The sequence below is a fragment of the Silurus meridionalis genome, chromosome 25, assembly GCF_014805685.1.
Source record: "Silurus meridionalis isolate SWU-2019-XX chromosome 25, ASM1480568v1, whole genome shotgun sequence".
Taxonomy (NCBI): Eukaryota; Metazoa; Chordata; class Actinopteri; order Siluriformes; family Siluridae; genus Silurus; species Silurus meridionalis.
Window position 1 is genome coordinate 14,887,501 of NC_060908.1, and position 20,607 is coordinate 14,908,107.

Sequence of the window (20,607 nt, forward strand, 5' to 3'; positions counted from 1 at the left end):
TAACCACTAAACTCCCACCTCCCCCAGTCCTCATCTGGGTGGCACCGAATGCCCAATCATTATAGTTTTAGCATTGTTTAGGTGAACAGTTCAGTGATGTGCGCTTAAATGCAGAAGTCTTCATGCCAATTATGGTCCTAAGCCATTGGTTAGCTGTTTGTATTAATTACAGTCCAAATCCAACCACAAAGTTTCTGAGTCACTCAGTAACTTCATTGATCTTTAAGCTATTCATGGGGAATCATCCTCAGCAATTAAAAAGAGCTCCATCCAGAGGTAGGAGGTCAGGCTAGGCTCTGGTCATTTTGGTCCTCAGGGGTTCATGCGTGGTTTGTACGACAGTTCTACATATTGATAAGCCCTATGTGGTATAGGGATCTTAATTCTTAGTTCTTTTAACCGTTAAGGACGTTAGGTTCTAGGTACTAGAGGTTTATTTGGCATCTCTGAAACCATGGGTTTCTTTATTTTCTTTCTCAGCCCACAGCATCCAATAATATTATGAAATGAAAAGAGCGGGACAAATGAGGAAAACTCCAGGTGTTCATGCGGTAAACTGAACGTGTAAATCAGAAACACCACATCCAAACACCTGCAGCGATATCAGCTAATGCATTAGCCTTGAACGAGCTCGAAGGAAGCCTTGCACATGTGTCAAGGCGATGTGTAAGGAGCAAGGCTAGGCTTACGTTGGAGCGTGGGACAATGTGACATTTCAACATCCTCCTGTAGTCCCATGCTGATTTGCATCTCATGCAAAGATAGAGTCACGTCTTCTTCTTCTTCTTCTTCTTCTTTTAACTCTTTCTATTCTTCTTTTTTTGACTATTCATTAGGAGATGAAAGTTTTAACATCTTCCATATGGTTTACAATTGATCTAGTAGATACCATCAGCTGACCAACTATTACCTCAGTTACAATATATTTGCTTTAAGACCATTGTGGTATATTTTTTTCAACATTACAACCACAGCATCCTGTATCAACTCCCATAGTGCATTTAATACAATGTCCTATATTTAAATTATTATACTCTGTATTATGAATTTTTGGTTGTAAAGCTATCAGATGTAAAATTTGTGCCAATATAATTGTATAATAACCTCCACTCTTCTGGAAAGATGTTCCACTGGATTTTTGTGGAGATTTGTGCTCATCCACAAGGGTGTTAGTAAAATGAGGTACTGATGTAGGTGAGGTGTGGAGGTGCAGTCAGTGTTCCAATTCATCCTATAGGTGTTGAGGTCAAGAAGATCTTCCACTCTTCATGGAGCTGCCGTTGTGTACAGGGGTACTGTCATGCTGGAACAGTTTTGGGTTTCCTAGTTCAAGTGAAAGGAATATTTAATGCTCCTGCATCCAGAGACATTCCATACAATTGTATGCTTCCAACAGTCCATATAGTGTATATGTATATTTCTTATGTTGAGCCCTTGAGGAGCATCTGATCAGCAGGGTGCCAGATAGAATCTTTAGCGATCTTTTGCATTTATGAACCTTGAAAGAAGAATGAAACACTTAAAGAACCAAGAACAATTGAGCTCAGTTTTAATACCTATATTAGATAGAATACAATTAGCGATAATTTGACGTTTGTATCGTGTAATAGTGGATAATTATACCGGTGAAATGGCTCTACTTGAAGCCCTTATTGCTAGAGATGGCTGGCTGTGGTGGCAAGGATTCACACACACTTCACAGCTGATTCGATTCACACACAATTCGATTCAGAGTTATTGCTCGTGAGGAATTTCACATGCTCTCCTTGTGCCCATATGGGGTTCTCTGGTTTCCTCCCATCTCTTTGTAATTACTCCAGGTGGGTTCATGGGAGTGTGTGTGTGTGTGTGTGTGTGTGTGTTAATAATATTATCAACTCTCACCTAGTTACACTGCTATCCTGCATAGTTGAATTAACAATTAATGAAAATTTCATAAAGCTTTAGTATACTTATATTACCCCAAAAATGTTATTTTCAGCCACATGAGACCGAAAACCCGGAGATATGTCCTGCTGTAACTGTATGTATACGACTCCTTACCTCTCGTTCCTCTTGCATTCTCAGCAGGAACATGTGCACATGCTGAGACCGTGTATGATGTGTGTTTCGATTCAAATGTGCGAGTGGGCAATGCATTCATCTGCATATATGAAGTGTGTGTGGGTGCGTACGTGTGCAGGAGAAGGAAAAAGTGAACACGTCTGTAACATTTTGTGCATTTATACGGATTTAGCCTCCACCATTCACACACCAAAATTGCGAGTGCTGTGTGTATCCGAGCGTGTGTGTTGGTGTCTGCCCTGTCTCTATAATTGCACTCCGCGTAACTGTAATTGCTGAGCTGTCTGCTCCAAGGAAGAATAGTAGATGAATCCAGTGTGGCTGAATGCAGAATTGATATACTGAGAAAGGTGCAAAGAGATGATGGGAATGGTGACAGAGAGCAGTAATCTTCAACGTCAACAACCAAACAATATATACCTACAACCATCCAAAAAGAAAAAAACAGACAAGTTACCAGGATTTCGGTATTTATTCTACACTGAGTCTTGTTTAGTTGAATTAGAAAAAAATCTTCAAGTTTGGTAGAGTATTTGGTCTTTATGCTTGGTAGACTAGCAGATATCTGTATTTGCCAGAATAGTAGATTTCAATGTTCATTAGAGTAGTGGATCTGGGTTGAGTGTATCCCCATCTTTGGTTGAATAGTGGATCTCCATGTTGGGTCAAGTAGATCTCCATTGTATGTTAAGTACTAGATGTCTATGTCTAGTATAATAGTGGATCTCTATATTCCGAAGAGCACTGGATCTCCATATTTGGAGTAATGGATCACTGTTTTTGGTTAAGTAGTAGATCCCAGTCTCTAAAAGATCTAAAAATTTGGTAAGGTTGTGTCTCTCTAAATTCGACACAATAGTGGATTTCTGTGCTTGGAAGTGAAATGGATATCCATGCTAGGTCGAGGAGTAGATTTCCAGGTTTGGTTGAACAGTCGACTTGTTTGGTAACATAGTGGATCTCTGTGGTTGCCTAGTATCCTAGTAGATCATGATTTCAGACTAAAATTCGATTGAGCCATGCAGCTCAGAAAGCTTTCGAGAAGACAGCACCAGTGTAAAATATAGATGATGGGAAGATGTTCAAGATACTGAAAATCTGAAGACAAATTGAAGACATTGTAAACAAACTAGTGGCCTGACCAGGGCGTTACTAAGGATGAATTAATGAATGTTGTAAATGCATGTACATAATTTTTGTATAGAATTTGGGTCAATATAAGAATTTCCTGTATAAGACTGTAGCAGAATTACCCTTTATACCTGCTATAAAACCACAGTCTATAGTATCGGGTACAGATATGTGTATTTAGTACAGTAGCTGTGCAGTATTGCTTCCTGTCCTGCTCGCAACTCTGATCTGACCCAGTTTTCACTCTGTTGACTTGCAGAAGCCATTTTCCTGAGCTATTATGTAAATATTGCCCCCCCACCTACATCCGTACTGCCTTAGCAGTGGGACAAAACGAAAGCTGGCTATACATATCTCTGTCAGAGTTTATATATGCACACATTTTCACACACAATCAGCAACTTTTTGGTCTTACAACACCCCCCACCCCCTCCTTCCAGAATAGCACAGCAGCTGACAGCAGTGTCCTTTTCAGCCAATCAGAGCTCGTGTGTTCACTAGTTAGTGCTCAAACTCTTCGCACTCTGTAGCATATCTGCCTCACAACAAGGCTTACTCTCTCTCTCTCTCTCTCTCTCTCTCTCTCTCTCTCTCTCTCTTTCACTCTCTCTCTGTGAGCTCTAACTGACGGGCCACATTAGGAAGTACAGATTCAGACAGGCACAGCAAGGGCAGCCCGGGAAACCTGCAGCCATCCCTGCTTGCTCAGTCTTCTTTTTAAAAAGAGAGATAGAGAGAGGCAGAAATGAAGTCAGTCAGGAAGAAAATGAATAAGAGAGTAAATGATAGAGATAGAAGGTAAATATTAGCATCTCTCTGATAGAGATGGAGATATAAGGTAATTACAGAGGTGTAGGAACAGTGACGTTGGAGATAAGGATATAATGCAATAGTGATAGAAATGTAGAGATGTAATGATGAAGATAAGGATATAGAATAATAGTGATGGAGATGTAGAGATGTAATAATGAAGATAAGGATATAGTATAATAGTGATGGAGATGTAGAGATGTAATGATGGAGATAAGGATATAGTATAATAGTGATGGAGATGTAGAGATGTAATAATGAAGATAAGGATATAGTATAATAGTGATGGAGATGTAGAGATGTAATGATGGAGATAAGGATATAGTATAATAGTGATGGAGATGTAGAGATGTAATGATGGAGATAAGGATATAGTATAATAGTGATGGAGATGTAGAGATGTAATGATGAAGATAAGGATATAGAATAATATTGATGGAGATGTAGAGATGTAATAATGAAGATAAGGATATAGTATAATAGTGATGGAGATGTAGAGATGTAATGATGAAGATAAGGATATAGTATAATAGTGATGGAGATGTAGAGCAGTGATGATGGAGATAAGGATATAGAATAATAGTGATGGAGATGTAGAGTAGTGATGATGGAGATAAGGATATAGTATAATAGTGATGGAGATGTAGAGATGTAATGATGGAGATAAGGATATAGTATAATAGTGATGGAGATGTAGAGATGTAATGAAGATAAGGATATAGTATAATAGTGATGGAGATGTAGAGATGTAATAATGAAGATAAGGATATAGTATAATAGTGATGGAGATGTAGAGATGTAATGATGGAGATAAGGATATAGTATAATAGTGATGGAGATGTAGAGATGATGATGGAGATAAGGATATAGTATAATAGTGATGGAGATGTAGAGCAGTGATGATGGAGATAAGGATATAGAATAATAGTGATGGAGATGTAGAGATGTAATGATGGAGATAAGGATATAGAATAATAGTGATGGAGATGTAGAGTAGTAATGATGGAGATAAGGATATAGTATAATAGTGATGGAGATGTAGAGATGTAATGATGGAGATAAGGATATAGTATAATAGTGATGGAGATGTAGAGATGTAATGATGGAGATAAGGATATAGTATAATAGTGATGGAGATGTAGAGATGTAATGATGGAGATAAGGATATAGTATAATAGTGATGGAGATGTAGAGCAGTGATGATGGAGATAAGGATATAGAATAATAGTGATGGAGATGTAGAGATGTAATGATGGAGATAAGGATATAGAATAATAGTGATGGAGATGTAGAGTAGTGATGATGGAGATAAGGATATAGTATAATAGTGATGGAGATGTAGAGATGTAATGATGGAGTTAAGGATATAGTATAATAGTGATGGAGATGTAGAGATGTAATGATGGAGATAAGGATATAGTTTAATAGTGATGGAGATGTAGAGATGTAATGATGGAGATAAGGATATAGTATAATAGTGATGGAGATGTAGAGCAGTGATGATGGAGATAAGGATATAGAATAATAGTGATGGAGATGTAGAGCAGTGATGATGGAGATAAGGATATAGAATAATAGTGATGGAGATGTAGAGTAGTGATGATGGAGATAAGGATATAGTATAATAGTGATGGAGATGTAGAGATGTAATGATGGAGATAAGGATATAGTATAATAGTGAGGGAGATGTAGAGATGTAATGATGGAGATAAGGATATAGTATAATAGTGAGGGAGATGTAGAGCAGTAATTATGGAGATAAAGATATAGCTCAATACTGATAAAAATGTAGAGCAGTAACAATAAAAATAAGGATATAAAGCAATAATTGGAATCGGGATCAATAGTTATAATGAGTAACTTAGCATTTAAGGTTGAAATCCATTGCTCAGGACCACCAGAGACCCACTGCCACTGAGGGTGATGTAAATATAAAGCAGTGATGCCAGAAGTATGATGTGTTAATGATGAAAATGGTGATGCGGAGAAAATGAATATGGGAGTCTGGTGCAGTAACTAATGATGGAGATTGAGCTGTGTAAGAATGGGCACAAAATCTTTCCATGCAAAAAGAATTTTGGAGTAAAAAATTGACTTGAGACTGTACTGTAGCATTAACCACAATATTGTAAATTCTATTTTATGCTAGATATGTTATAACTTTTGTTTTTATGTATTCATAATCAAACCTCATTAGGCTTTTAAAGCAATGTTTTTTTTGGATAACTGTGAGCATGCTATGCTGTAGGAATGATATACATAGCTATAAGAAACAGAATGTCCTCCATTGCATGCATATGGTACAGCTTGGCATATAGCGGTGCGCTCGGTTCTGGTCCCTTACCAAGTTTAAGGTTACTGATGGTGCTTAAAGCTGTTTGGCTTATGCGTGGGCGGACGAGGCCCTACTGTTCAGCACCTCTTCGGAGAACGTTCGGTGACTCACACATTGGCTCCATTCAGCGACGCTACCTACACGTCCCCGGTGCTCAGGGATAAAAGTTTAGAAAAGTGACGACGTGTAATATTCCAGCACGACGACTGATGACCTTCCGTGCGCATCCTCCAAGCCGTGTCCTTTTTGAGAAATGCTTTAGGATGATCAGGTGCAAGATCACGGCGCCCCGTGCAGTGTCTCTTCCTAGTCACACCAGACTTCCAAACTCTGATGGAGCATTTAAGTTGCTGTTGTTTTGTTGTTTGTGTACATATATCATTTATGTACTTGATCTTGATCTTAGTCGTATAGCTTTCTAGTATAAAACTGTACTTCGAGCACTCGCATCGGAAAATGAAGCTCATGAGGCAGCTCGGATTTTGATTCCTACACACATTGGGATCGGATCACGGGATGTTACGGATGACTAATCGCATGATGTGTTTACTTCCAGTGAGATTCACGGTTATGCGAAGGCACTAATCATCGGTTTATCATCCTCAGAACTGTGGACCTCTGACTGCATAATACATTAATGAATATCATGTTTTTTTATGTTTGGGTTGTTGTTGTTTTTTCCGTAGGATCTTCTCGGTTTGTGAAGAATTTTGAAAGAATTATTTCTGAAAAAAAAGCTACTAGCTATTCTGACATACAGATGATCAGCCAATACAGTATGTAAATCACGTTGTTTTTTTTGACCAATGAGACTTGAGAACATCGTAAAGCGCCGGTTTACCACCTTAAATAAATCCAATAATCTTCAGATACTAAACTATCATTTTGTCTCTCTAACAGGTAACTGAGGTGGGGCAAGCGGCACGCAACCCCTCCCCCCTCCCCCACCCCTCCCCTGCCTCCTATTGGTCTTCAATACCATGAACTCTGGCTCTGCCCAAGATGTGGCGGTGGAGCATTTCCTGCGTGACATAGAAAGGCGGGGCCAGCGGTTGCATTGCGCTGTGATTGGCTGCGAGGAGGCGCCTCTGCGTGGCGACATGAACCTGCTGTACCGCAAGAGTCGACTGGACTGGAGACACCGAGATCAGGAGGGCAAGAAGAGGTGAAAATAGAATGAAAGAAATCCTTGAAAATGTATAGAGATGTAGAACACAGAGAGAGATTGTCTTACATGCGTTTATTTTCTTTTTTTTTTTTTTGCCTCCGAATCATATCCTGAATACCGCTTAGAGCAGATAGTGTAGAAGTATGGCCTATATTCCAGGGACAATCTGGCCCTCTGGTGTCCCAGTAGATCACAAATACACTCACAAAAACGCTTGTGTTCACACACATACCATTACATTTTACACAAAGCCATAAACTGGATTCTCACTACGATTTTTCGTTCTTCACAAAAGCGGCATCAGGCTCATCATATTTCCCTCGAGCAGGATTTAGACAGGAAAGGTTATTAGCAGTAGCTGATTTGTAAAACAAATGTTGAAGGTTGTGGGTGAGGTCAAATGATGAGGGATTTACATACTTTTGTTAGCTTTGCTAGCGAGTTTCTTTTTTCTTTTTTTTTTTATATATTTTAGTTATTTGCTCATGGACTGCCTTCAGAAATGAATCTTATATGCAAAGAGTGTAATATTTATTTTACATATGCAAGAAATAGTCCACGGTGATTAGTTACTTGCTAGCTTTTCAGCCCAGTTGTAGATTTTCCATTCAGAAATCCTCGGAGAATTGTAAAATAAATTTCCCCTTCCAAATCCATCTGTATATACATTGTTTGAAAGAATCTGCTTTGATTTTCAGGCAGTAAAATGGCCAAGAAATGAGATGTTCTTGTGTCCTTGTGGCTGCTGGAAGTGTGTATTTAGTTCCACTGCTGGTTAGCAAGTTAGCAGTGGGCTAGTCAATAGCAGTGTAGCCATGTGTGGATTAGCATCCAACTAGCATTTATGAGATTGAACATAGGTTAATTAGATCATTTCTAACTCTAGAATTGACTTGTGTGTGTGTGTGTGTGTGTGTGTGTGTGTGTGTGTGTGTGTGTGTGTGAGATGTTCTGGATTCATGACACATAGAGAACTCACATCACATTCTGACCTCAAAAAGAAAAACAGGCCCGCTTTAGCTGTCTCTGGTTGAACCACACACACACACACACACACACACACACACACACACACACGCTCTACACACAAAGTAAACTCCTAAATGAGCTCTTTGATGCATGCTTGGGAGCACAGCATCTTCTCACACATACTCTCTGTCTTATCCACTCTACAATTACTTACACACACACACACACACACACACACACACACACACACACACACACACACACTCAAATGCATAGGCCTAGTAACCTCCTGTATATACACACACACTACAGGAAACAGACTGCTCACTCGTTCTTTCAGCCTCCCACTCCTCCTCCACTCAGTCATTCTCTCCTCCTCCGTCCGCCTGCTGAATTTAAACGGAAACATTTTGCTCATTCATCCACCCAAATAGTTGTACATTCATCTACCTATCCATCTGTCTATCCTTCTATCTCTCTATCTGCATTAGGACATCTCATGATATTCTATGCTCACTCTGTCCTCGTTCCTGCAGATAAACCAAAAGAAGATCCTTTAGTTTGTTTAACCATCTGTTCATCTATGCATCTTCTAATAATTAATATGTTTGTCTATCAGTCAGTCAGTTCATTTACTTATTTGTCTATCTATTATCGATCTATCTATCTATCCATTCATTCATCCATCTATCCATTTATTCATCCAAATATTTGTCCTTCTTTCTTTAATCCATTCACCCCATCCATTCATCTAAGCATCTACACATTTGTTTAATTGATTGGCCTGTCATTTGATTCATCCATCCATCCCTGCATCTGTCAGTCCATCTGTTTGTCCATCCATCCTTGCGTCCAGCCCTCCATCTTTTTGTCCATCCATCTGTCTATCCATTTATCCGTCCCTCCCTCTCACACTCAATCTTTTCATCCATTCATCTGCTTGTCCATCGATCTATCCATCGATCTATCCATTTTTCCATCCATCAACCCACCATTTCATCCATCTATAGCCATTGATGTATTCATCGATCAGTTTCTCCTCTCTCCATTCATGCATCAGTATGTATTAATTAATCAATTAATTATCTATCTAACAATCCATTAATATATCTATATATTCATCAGTTACTACTGTCTCTCCATCCATCTATCCATCCATTCATCATACTACCTATCTTCACCTCACTCACCCTATCCATCCATCCATCCATCCATCCATCCATCCATCCATCCACTTTCTCTTCATTCATGTCCTCTTCCATCCATCCGTTAATTCCTTCACGTGAGCTTGATTCTTCTCAGCAAGATTCTTCCACATTGATCATGGCGTCACCTACGATTCTTGAGACACCCCCTCCTCTCATCTTTCTCACTTTCCTGGCACAATCCCTCCGTTCTCTCCGCCTGAAATGAAGCAAATTCATTCTGCCAGCCGAGGAAAACGCGCAGAAAAGCACAGCATGCTGGAAAATAAGGCAGCGTGTTGGTGGAAGAGCATTAACCGTTGTGGGAAGTCAGTCTGACCCAGTGCATATCATAGATATCACACATACACACAGGAAGAAGCGCTACTATCAGGTGCCAAGAGCAGAATTTCACATTTAAAGAGCAGGAGGAGACGCAGTCCAAATCCACACTATGTTGTGTAGCTGGTTACTGAGTTGATGTGTTTTAGGAGCAGCAGATTGTAAAGAATAAAAATAATGCTGTGACAGAAAAAAGTATACAGTGGTTGGTTTTGTGTCCCTAATTTTCGGAAGTGTGTGTCGTGTGTGTGTGTGTGTGTGTGTGTGTGTGTGTGTGTTTAAATAAGACTGAGTGTTTGTGGTGCTGGCAGTGTTTGTGTACTGTCACGCAGCGGGATCGTCAATGTTGTCTGTGTATTGACAGGTCCTACTGTGTGTGTGTGTGTGTGTGTGTGTGTGTGTGTGTGCGTAAGAGAGAGAGAGCGACATGTGCTGCCTGAGCAGCCTCTCTGCCCCCCTACACATGTAATAATGTCAGTGTGTGAACATTGTGCCCATCTGGGCCTTATGCATCAAATATTCACCAATGTCAAAGAGAGAGAGAAAGAGAGAAGGAAGATGAAAAATAGAGGGAGGACAAAACTGAGAACGAAGACAGAAAAAGAATGGGTGTTTTCTCAAAATGGAGGGCTGTAAAAGGAAAGCGTAAAAGGAATTATAATCCAAAAAAATGTGACACGCCAATAGAATAAAAAATGCAAAAATGCTTTATGAGGAAGTAAGTGAGCGTTATTACTTGTGCCCCTTGAGTGAGTGTGTGTGTGTCTGTGTGTGTCTATGTGTGTTTCCATGTCTCATTGATGAATGCATGTCGCCTTGCCAATATGCTGCTGTGCCACACCTAACAAGCCAGACAGGCAACATTTGGCTGTGTGTGTGTGTGTGTGTGTGTGTGTGTGTGTGTGTGTGTGTGTGTGTGTGTGTGTGGTGTGCATGTGTGCATCCACAGTACATGCCAGACAATGTGTACATGGAATTATATGTTTGAAAAAAAATTATTGGTAAACAACAACCAAACGGCGGTCTAGTTGCCGTGGTAACAGATGGGGCCAGTGTTTGTGAGGAGAGGAGTTTGCTGCAGGGAAAGATGGAGGGAAGAGGGGACCGGTGGAAGAGAAGGAGGGAAAAGGATGGATAAAATAATTGGGGAAATCCGGTTGACGAGAGGACAAGAGAGTGAAACAAGAAAGATAGAAGGGAAAAAGGGGGAGTGGATGAGAGGATAAAAGGATAAAAGGATATAGAAAGAATAAGAATGAGAGGATGAGAGGAAAATCAAAGACTGGAAGGATGAGTGGGAAAAAGAGGATGAGAGAATAAAAGAGAGGAAAGTGGCTGGAGAATGAGTAGATGAGGAGATCAGGGTGGAGAAATGGATGGATGCAAATCAGGAGAGGAGACTGGGTGGAGAAGAACAACAGAGACCAGAGTGTGTTTCTCACTGAGTAGGGTGCACAGCTTGTTCTTATCATGCTGTCGGTAAACTGGAGATTACAGTACGCATGCCGTCTGTGTGTGTTTGTGTGTGTGTGTGTGTGTGTGTGTGTGTGTGTGTGTGTGTGTGTGTGTGTGTGTATGTGTGTGTGTGTGTGTTATTCAGGGAAGAAAGCACAGAGGTGTGCAAGAACAGGGAGTCCAAAATTAAATAACTGTGATAATTTAAAGCATTTAGGTGTAAGACTGGTGAGCGAGGGACCGAGTGCGGAATGAACTAACAGCAAAATAATACTTCGAATGATCAGAACTTTTACAGTCTCATTCGAGAGGCATATTTTAAACACCTTATTAAATATGATAATACACAATGATACCGACGGCGACTAAATAAGTAGCCTTGTAGCTTTGTGCCAATTTGCACCGTGATTCTTTCCCACAGCTGTAAAGATGCCTCCTCAGCGACGGTGGGCAAGGTACGCGACCTGGCATCATTCCGTCGCCATTTCCGCATGGGCTTCATGACGATGCCCGCATCTCAGGACCTCTCGCCGCATTCCTGCGCCGCCGCCATGGCGCCGCGCTCTCAGTCATGCCACGCTGTGGGCACTGGCGAGGGAGAGGGCCTTGAAAACGGCGACGACCCTGACTCGGACACTCAGATGCCCTCTCAGGCTGGACGATGCCCCCCGACCAAGCCCAAACGTCACCCGAGCACGCGCCTCAGCTCCACGCCGCAGCAGGAGCACTCAGCCCGTGGTGGACATGCGCCACCTGAAGCCCCTCCACCTCCACCACCCCAACACTCATCCAAACACCCTGAGAAGAAGAATTGTGAGTGTAGAAGGGTGTGTGTGTGTGTGTGTGTGTGTGTGTGTGTGTGTGTGTGTGTGTGTGTGTGTGTGTAAGACTGGACTGTTTTTATGTTTTAAGTTCAGGGGAAAAGGTTTTGTTTTATGCAAAATCTAGGCAAATTCTTGTTGTTTAAATTTAGCATGAGGCAAAAGTTCAAAGCAACACAGTAAACATGAGGGTGTGGTTATTTTTAAGCCTTGTTAAGCTTGTTGAAACAAAAATATTAAAGGCAGGTAGACAAGGATGATCATTCAGTACAGCTTGTACTTAACTAGTAAGACAAGTAGCAACATCCTTGGACCACAAAAAAACAAGAAAAAGATTTCAAAAGCTTCCATCAAATCTGTGTGCTCTGGTAAAAATTACAAGCCTGAAAAGTTCCAGTTGTCTAAACATACAAGGCCTTGGTTTCTCTGGCGGTAAACATGTCTAAAAAAAACGTTCACGATGAAAACAAAGGAAAAATAATCAAAGAAAGAGACTGACAAGAGCCAACACTAGAAGGTCTTTTCCTACCCTCTGATTATTATTCACAAATGTCTTTGCATTCTCCATGCAGAGAGTCAATAAAAGTAAGCAAGTTTTTAATAAAAGCAAAAAGAAAACACAAGTGCCATCTATATTAATAAATAAATAAATTTTAAGTAAAGTGTTTAGCTTTTTTTTTCTTCAAGAAAAAGTAATAATAGATTTGGACTTTGACAACATGTAATTCTTTGATAAGATATTAATGAAGTGGCAAAGTCAGTAAACATGAAGAAACTAAAACATGAACAGTCTCTTGAACTTTACATGACGAGTCCATTTGTGGCTAAAGTTCCTCTGGTTTACCAAGAAAAAAAGTTACATATAATATTCAGTTCATAGTTTTGCCTTTTGTTGGGTTTTTTCTTCTACTCAGACCTTCCTCTGTCTCTCTAGCAATGAAGAAGTCCGACTCTGGTGAATTACTGGGCAGAAAGGTGCCTCCCCAGAAGCCCAAACGGAGCCCGAGCACCCAACTGTCTTTTGATGCTCCACCCCCTCGGCTTCCACCACCAGCCACACCTCTGCCATTCCAGAGAGCTGAGAGCACCGGAGAGGATGAGCCTGTATACATTGAGATGGTGGGTCAAGTGTTCACCAGAGAGACACCTGGTGTGCCAACTCCCTCTGCCACAACACCGGACTCTGACTCGGATCCAGGCGAGGAGGCAATCTACGAAGAGATGAAGTACCCTGTGGCTGATGATGCCCACCAGCGACGACTCCCACCCAAGCATGAGCGTGCCAAGTCATCAAAATCCTACGCATCCTGCTCAGTCTCTGCTTCCTCCACATCTTCTTCACTTCCCCGGCCCTCATCCTCCTCACCCTCCTGTCCTTTGCCATCCTCCAAACCTAAATCTGCCATATCTATCTCTCACTCCTCCCCATTGCCTTCATCTTCCTGCTCTGCCTCCTCCACACCAGTACCTCAGCCTCTTTCTTCCTCACCACACCCCCCTCGTGCCCCTACCCCCTTCCTCTTACCGGGCACCAAATCAGAGTCAGAGATTGGCTCTAGTAAGATCCCAGCACCTTTTCCAAACTTGCTCCAACACAAGCCACCTCTGTTGGCTTTCCCACCTCCAAAGAGTGGCTCTGCCAAGCTGGGTTTTACCAGCAGCCCGTCACCAGCTAGCCTGCCACCTACCATTGGCACTTCAGTTTCAAAGGAAACAATGGGTGGAGACAAAGAAAAGGAGAAGAAGGAAGGGCCAGCTCCGGGTCTACGAGCCCGGAGCCACTCAACCCCTTTGCCTCCATCCTCAAAATCTTCCTCGCCATACTCACATCATCATCACCATCACCATCCACACCACCGGCCCTCACACTACCATCACTATCGCAAGCCTGAAAAAGAGTCGAGTAAGGCTTACCAGGGTACCTCACAGTCCTCTGCACAAACGCAGACGCAGTCCAAAGAGGGCAAGTCAGTCAGTTTTCTGCTGAAGTCGGACAAAGCCGAAAGAGAAAGAGAGCGAGAAAGGGACCGAGACAGAGACCGAGAAAGGGATCGAGACAGAGACCGAGAAAGGGATCGAGACAGAGACAGAGACACACCAGTTACACAGTCGTCCAGCCAGTTTGACATGGCTGCTTCCACTGCTGCCACTGCGACCACTAGCCTTCCTTCAGCATCAACGTCATCGGGGACCACGTCCTCAGCATCGCAGAGGCCCCCGTCACGCTCTGCTCAGCGTTCACACACTCCTCACACACACCTTCCTGCCTACAAGCCCCCACCTGCAGACAGCCCCCTGCTCTGGACATACCCATCTGCAGGATTCCGTCGGCCACCGGCCTATGAAAGCCTGCGGGCTGGCACACCCATGCCCTCCCTGCAGCCAGAGGGTAATACAAAGGCTGGGAGCACTCAGGCAACACATGCCAAAGCTGGGTTCCTGCCCTGGGATGCCAGTGGGAGTGGTCTAGGCTTCACTGATGATCAAGCCTACTGGCCCATGCACAGGAAGCTCTCCTTCAGCCATGGCAGCAGAGAGCCTGAGAGTAAGAAACTGGGTGGAACGGGAGGGGAGGGTGGAGTAGTAGAGAGAGAATAGAGAGTGAGAAAGATGAGAGAAGGGTCAGAGTAAGATGTCTGCTAGAAATTAGCAATTTTTACATGCAATTTTGTGCACAAACCAACTTATTGTACAATAGTAGGCAACTAAAAGCTCCACTGTGGAGAGTGTGAGAGTGTGAAGGAGAGGGAGGGAGAAGAAGGGAGAAATTGTCAGCATTAACAGCAGGGGTGCCAAAGTATAATCCAGGAGGACTGTATTCACAACACTGTGCACTTTAGGATTTTCCCAGTGATAACACCTGAGTTGGTATTTCCTGGGTTGTCCATATGAAAATAATATGTAACACGTGGTATAGGGGGGTCATGGGGTAAGTGTGTAGATTACAGGGAATGCAAGGACATCATCATTCCTTTTTTTTTTGGTGATGAATGACCTGTAATAAAATACAATTGCAACCCACTTGCATATTTATGCATATTATATTTGCTTTAATGTGCAAAACCTTAAGATGACCAAAGTTTTGTATTATTTCTCTCGATCCTTTTGATCTTTAGAAGAAGAAGGTCGGGTGTGGAACGGCAGTACCGATGCCCTGCTAAGAAGGGATAGAGAGGAGGCTGGGGCTAGTAGCCGGTCTGGGGGAGTTTCTGGAATCCCTGTACGGTCGACAGGAAGATGTGGGCACAGTGAGAGTCTTGCGGGGGCAGAAGGGCCCCCAGGCTTCAGGGTAATGCCCCGAACAGGACTGCCCCTGCCGTGCCAGACCTTTCCTGCCTGCCGCAATGGAGGTCATTTGATTACACTAAATACCTTTAATAAGTGCCTTTTCTAGAGCGCCAAGTATAACTGAATATAAATGTGTTTGAACAGTGAGCAGTTGCCACCATTAAACATTCTAGCATGAGACTTTTGATGGAGTGAATCTTTGGTTAAATTTAAATCATTGTGAATATTAATACAGAAAAGTCCTTGGTCTAAGTGCATACAGAGAGTAGAATTAGGCCTTAAGGATTGAAAAGACAACAGTAGACCTGCTGAATATTCCACCCAAGGGACAATGAGAGTTTATTTTATCAATCATTACTTGCTAGGGTTATTAACACATCTAGCTGAGCTTGAGGCCAAAAAATTGGTGGATTTGTGGATTTCTGACAACACTTCTGAGAATAAACCAAATTGAATCGAATGTGTGTGTGTGTGTGTGTGTGTGTGTGTGTGTGTGTGTGTGTGTGTGTGTGTTAATAGAGCTTGGGCGGCTCGGAAGATCATCCTCTACATCCGGAGTGAGGCAGGCAGGAGGGGACGGACAGAGGCAGAGTAGCCTGCCGGCTAGAGAAGCTCTCAATCAGGTAACTGTTGCTCCTACTGTTACCATCCCTGCATTTTGTGCCTACTGTTTCTCAGGAGGGCAGTGACTAAAAAGGAAACTTGGAAGGTTTGGCTGCTATGAATTTGGAATGGCTTGACCTCAGAGTTAACCTGCTAAGTTAATTATAGAGTTACAGCGTGTTTCAATATGTTTTTTTTTTATTACACCACAGAATTTTTTGTTTAATGCTCTGAGGTGGTATCCAAAGGAGAGTAGTTTTGTAACGCACCAACGGATAGCAGCACAAGGCTGCACGCACAGTCACAGAGAGTATCGAACTTCATAAGTCAGTGTGCCAAAAACGTCCTGTGTACATAGGGAGCTGTGCAACTAATGCTATTCTGACGACGTGCTTCACCACATCTGCTATTCTGACCGGGTGCTTTACACCATCTGCTATTCTGACAGCCTCCTCACACGAGTTTCTCTCCGGAAACATTGTGATCTCACTTCCGCACCTGCCCCACTCACCAAGATTTGGCTATTGCGGACTTCGCCTTCTTTCTTTAGATGAAGATGCAGCTCAAAAGTCACTGTTTTGAGAGATCCAGCGCAAATAGCAGAAGGTGCTTGACACGCTTTGAAAAAGAAGACTTTCAGGATAGAAGTGACTGGAATGCTGAAAGTGCTGTATTGCTGTGAAAGTGGACTATATTGAAGGTGATAAATAAAGTACTTGCTTGTGAACAAAGCGAGTCTCAGAACTCTTTGATAACACCTCGTAATAGCTATAACCAGCCAAACCATCATCAGGCTCCCAAAATTTGTTGCTCATTTGAAATATATATGATGCAACAAATGCGTTTTTTTGTGTTTATAAGGAACCGAAGGGTCTTCAATAGTAAACGTCCACCTTGAAAAAAATCGACATCTCTCCAGAATTTCACACAGTTTCTAGCTACAACTTGTAAATGTTCGATTGCCCTGAGCAGACGTGATATAGACACGGAATACATGATGAGGCTGCGCTGAGCATCAGACACGTGCATGTGTGATCACACACGTCGGCGTTCGGTGTAACGAGCACTAAATGCAGTAGGTGGCATAGGATGAGATTCTCCTGATTCTTCGGTGTCCCCACCCAAACGCGCCTGCAGTGCAGACGAGCGGCGGGTGTGCAGCTGTGGGTTCAGCGAGTCCAAAGCGAACGAGGAAAGCATACAGAAAGATGAAGAGGAAGACAGGCGCTGCATTGGGATTGGAAGAAAGGGAGGGAGAAAGAGAGAGAACGGGGAAAAAACAAGGCAGGGCATCGAGAGGGAGGAAACTGATAGATACCGGCAGAAAGAAAAAGAGAGAATGGGTGTGTAGTGATGTTGGCGTAGTGTGTGGGTGTGTCTGCGGTGTTGCAGGCAGACGGTAAATACAGATGATCAAACATAGACATTCCGTTTAAGCCTCTGACCTTTTTCATTTTATCAACTAGCCATGATACCTGGCGTCTCCCTAAAGGGAACATGATGATGTGTGTGTGTGTGTGTGTGTGTGTGTGTGTGTGTGTGTATATGTGTGGTTGTGTGGACAGTTCTAAAGCAGCTCTACCTGGATTTTTGGCTGCTTGGCTACGAGGCTGCTGCTTCTTCCAGCTTTTTTCGCTCCTCTCCTGCTTTTCATGTGCCGTCGACTCTTGGCAGGAGCTCAGATGCTGACACAGAGGCAGTGTGTGACTGTGTGTGTGTGTGTGCTGCATAGCCAGACTGTGTGCTGATTTGACCTTCCGTCTTGCAGCAGGAGGGGTTGTATTTGGGGAGGAGGAGTCTGGACAATATTGCCATCTAGTGGCTGTGTGAGAACCATCAAGAAATCAGTTACTTTCAAACCGATCCTGGAGTGTAAAGTCTCATGAGGTCAAATGTTTAAAGGGTCACTGACGTCGACACGTTCAAATTCCCCGAAGATGTCCAAACGAAGTGTGCACCATTTCATTTTTCTGTCTATGCAGTAGCTCCTTACCTGACTTGATTGGATCTTTTTTTCATCATTGCTATACTATTGCCTTCTCTGCTTATATGCCTTAGTTTGGTCTTCTCCATCTGTCTCTTTCTGTCCGTGTCTCTACCTTCATTCTTTTTTTGCTCTTTTGCCTACCTTGTATGTAAGCGATATGATACAGAAATGTCGCACCGATATGGGATCAGACTGCATCTGAGAAAATAAATGACGTGGGATTAGAGTTCCCTTCTTTATTTATGCAACACCAAGTAGCTGAAAGGCACGACGGCGTTCAAAAAATACAAAATCAAAGATTACGCAAATAAAGACGCAGCAATACGGGAATAAAGTCAAAATATTTAGAGCATAAAGTCGCAGATTAAAGTGCTAATATTTTGAGAGAAATCACTGATTTTTTAACAGGAAATTTGAGGATTGTGTTTATAATAGACAGACCAACACGCCATGTGTACTTAATGTTCATCCTCTCTCTTACAGTTGCAAGCTCTCGCTCAGGTGCCCTGCAGTCCCTCTCTGTCTCGGGCTCAGGCTCAGACCTTGACTCAGGCTCAGGCTCAGTTCCACCTGCAGCAGCTCCAGCAGCACCACCTGCAGCTGCAGTTCCAGCACCTGGCCCAGCTTGCAGCGCAGGCTCAGGCCATGCCAGGCACAAGCAGCACCACGGCCGGCACAGCAGGCACGGGCACATCTGGTCAGGCCGCCCAGCGCGACGGCAAGCTACTTGAGGTGATTGAGAGGAAGCGGTGCCTGTGCAAGGAAATCAAAGCCCACCGGCGACCTGATAAGAGCCTGTGCAAGCAGGACAGCATGCCCATTTTGCCAAGCTGGAGGAAAACCCCAGAGCCGCGTAAAACCGGCACACCGCCCTGCCAGAGACCACAGGCCGTGGTGTGGGACACGGCTATCTGACAAAGACTGTGATACACTGATTTGCCACTTTATTAGGTACTCCTTACTTGTCTACACTCACCTGACTCACTGCCACGTAAACCCATCATGTAGGAGATGCAGTAACACGGTTTTGTGTCTGTTTGGCATTCCAAATCAGTTTTTTTTACTAAATAATCCTTATTTAAACAAAATTTAGTTGGCAAATGTTCCCATTATCCGTATTTTGTTTACATCTCAATTTCGTAGCTATACAGTTACCGACCCGTGGTCCATCTGCTGCTATGCACCAAACTCCAACAACACTGCTGTGCCTAATACACTTGTACAACACTTACACACACACACCGCTGGTGTCTGGAGAAGATTGACTCAAATCTTCTTTGTGATCTTCTCATTGGTCCGTCTCATTTTTTTTATTAACGGACAGGTGAGACGGAGGCTGATCTTGACACACTGAGCCAGAGCTACGCTACGGTCGGTAACTGCGTTGCTACAAAACGCCCTTATATGGCATGTGGACACGATGAGCGTGAAGACAACCCGGAAGTACCGAATGAACCCGGCAAATCAGTGTACGTGTTATATCTGCAAGGACGAAAAGAAGAAAAGGGGAAACTATAAAGACGGACGGACAGACAAGGGATCTGTGAATGTGGGGAGGGGATGGGTGGACGGGTGTAATATACAGATGTAAAGTTCGTATTGTATATCTCTGGGGTTTTTTCCGGTATGTTTTGCTTTGTATTATGGGGAGACGGGAGGGATGGGGTTAAACTATCACACAGCATTTTATGTGCCATAATATAAAGACTTTATATATATATAATATATGTGTATATATGTGTGTATGTGTATGTGTGTGTGTATATATATATATATATATATATATATATATATATATATATATATATATATATATATACACATACACATACACACACACACACATGGGAGAGACACGTTTCATTCGGGACTCTCTTTTACCTACCATGCCTCATCGTGACGACTAGAAGAACTACACCGAGTTTACAGCCTTTAAAAAAAAAAGAAAGCAAGAAAACCCCCCTGGACGTCTTACACAAGCTTTGGAGCTCTCTAAATGTGTCCTTGAACTGGTGGAGAATTCCTCCAACATGGGATGATGAAGGGATGAAAGAGTGGTGAGATGCTTGACACGTCTGAACGTCATTGAAATGCAGTGGGGCACGTCAGCATTCCGGAAAGGGTGTGTGTGTGTGTGTGTGTGTGTGTGTGTGTGTGTGTGTGTGTGTAGGCCCATGTGTATTGGATATATATGAGCTATCATGACAAAGATTCTGTGTGTGTGTGTGTGTGTGTGTGTGTGTGGAATGGGGCTATAAAGGACAGGACAGAGCTCGAATGTAAGGCTTGGAAAGTAAGTATGCTGTAGATGAGCACATAGTGTGTGTATTAAAATGGCAGTCAAATTAGTAAAAAAAAAAGACCAGAACATACTATCCGTAAACAAACACAAACAATCATTTGCTAAAGTGAATACACAAAGACGCACACACTCATACAAACAAATGTAT

At 42.6% G+C, this 20,607-nt stretch overlaps 1 protein-coding gene across 4 annotated transcripts in view; it reads left to right on the top strand.

The window, feature by feature from the left end:
* LOC124379390 (neuronal tyrosine-phosphorylated phosphoinositide-3-kinase adapter 1) overlaps window positions 1-19,797 on the top strand; it is a 35,090-nt gene extending 15,293 nt beyond the window's left edge. For 2 of the 4 annotated variants that reach the window (XM_046839717.1, XM_046839719.1), the window contains exons 2-7: window positions 7,241-7,505; window positions 11,880-12,271; window positions 13,214-14,824; window positions 15,396-15,629; window positions 16,087-16,190; window positions 18,641-19,797. In XM_046839717.1, the coding sequence (XP_046695673.1) occupies window positions 7,321-7,505; window positions 11,880-12,271; window positions 13,214-14,824; window positions 15,396-15,629; window positions 16,087-16,190; window positions 18,641-19,072 (2,958 nt within the window). In that variant the 5' untranslated portion in view covers window positions 7,241-7,320 and the 3' untranslated portion in view covers window positions 19,073-19,797. Of the gene's footprint in view, window positions 1-7,026; window positions 7,117-7,240; window positions 7,506-11,879; window positions 12,272-13,213; window positions 14,825-15,395; window positions 15,630-16,086; window positions 16,191-18,640 lie in introns of those variants that run through there. The other 2 variants (XM_046839720.1, XM_046839718.1) reach the window with 2 other exon arrangements.
* The last annotated feature ends 810 nt before the right edge of the window (window positions 19,798-20,607 follow it).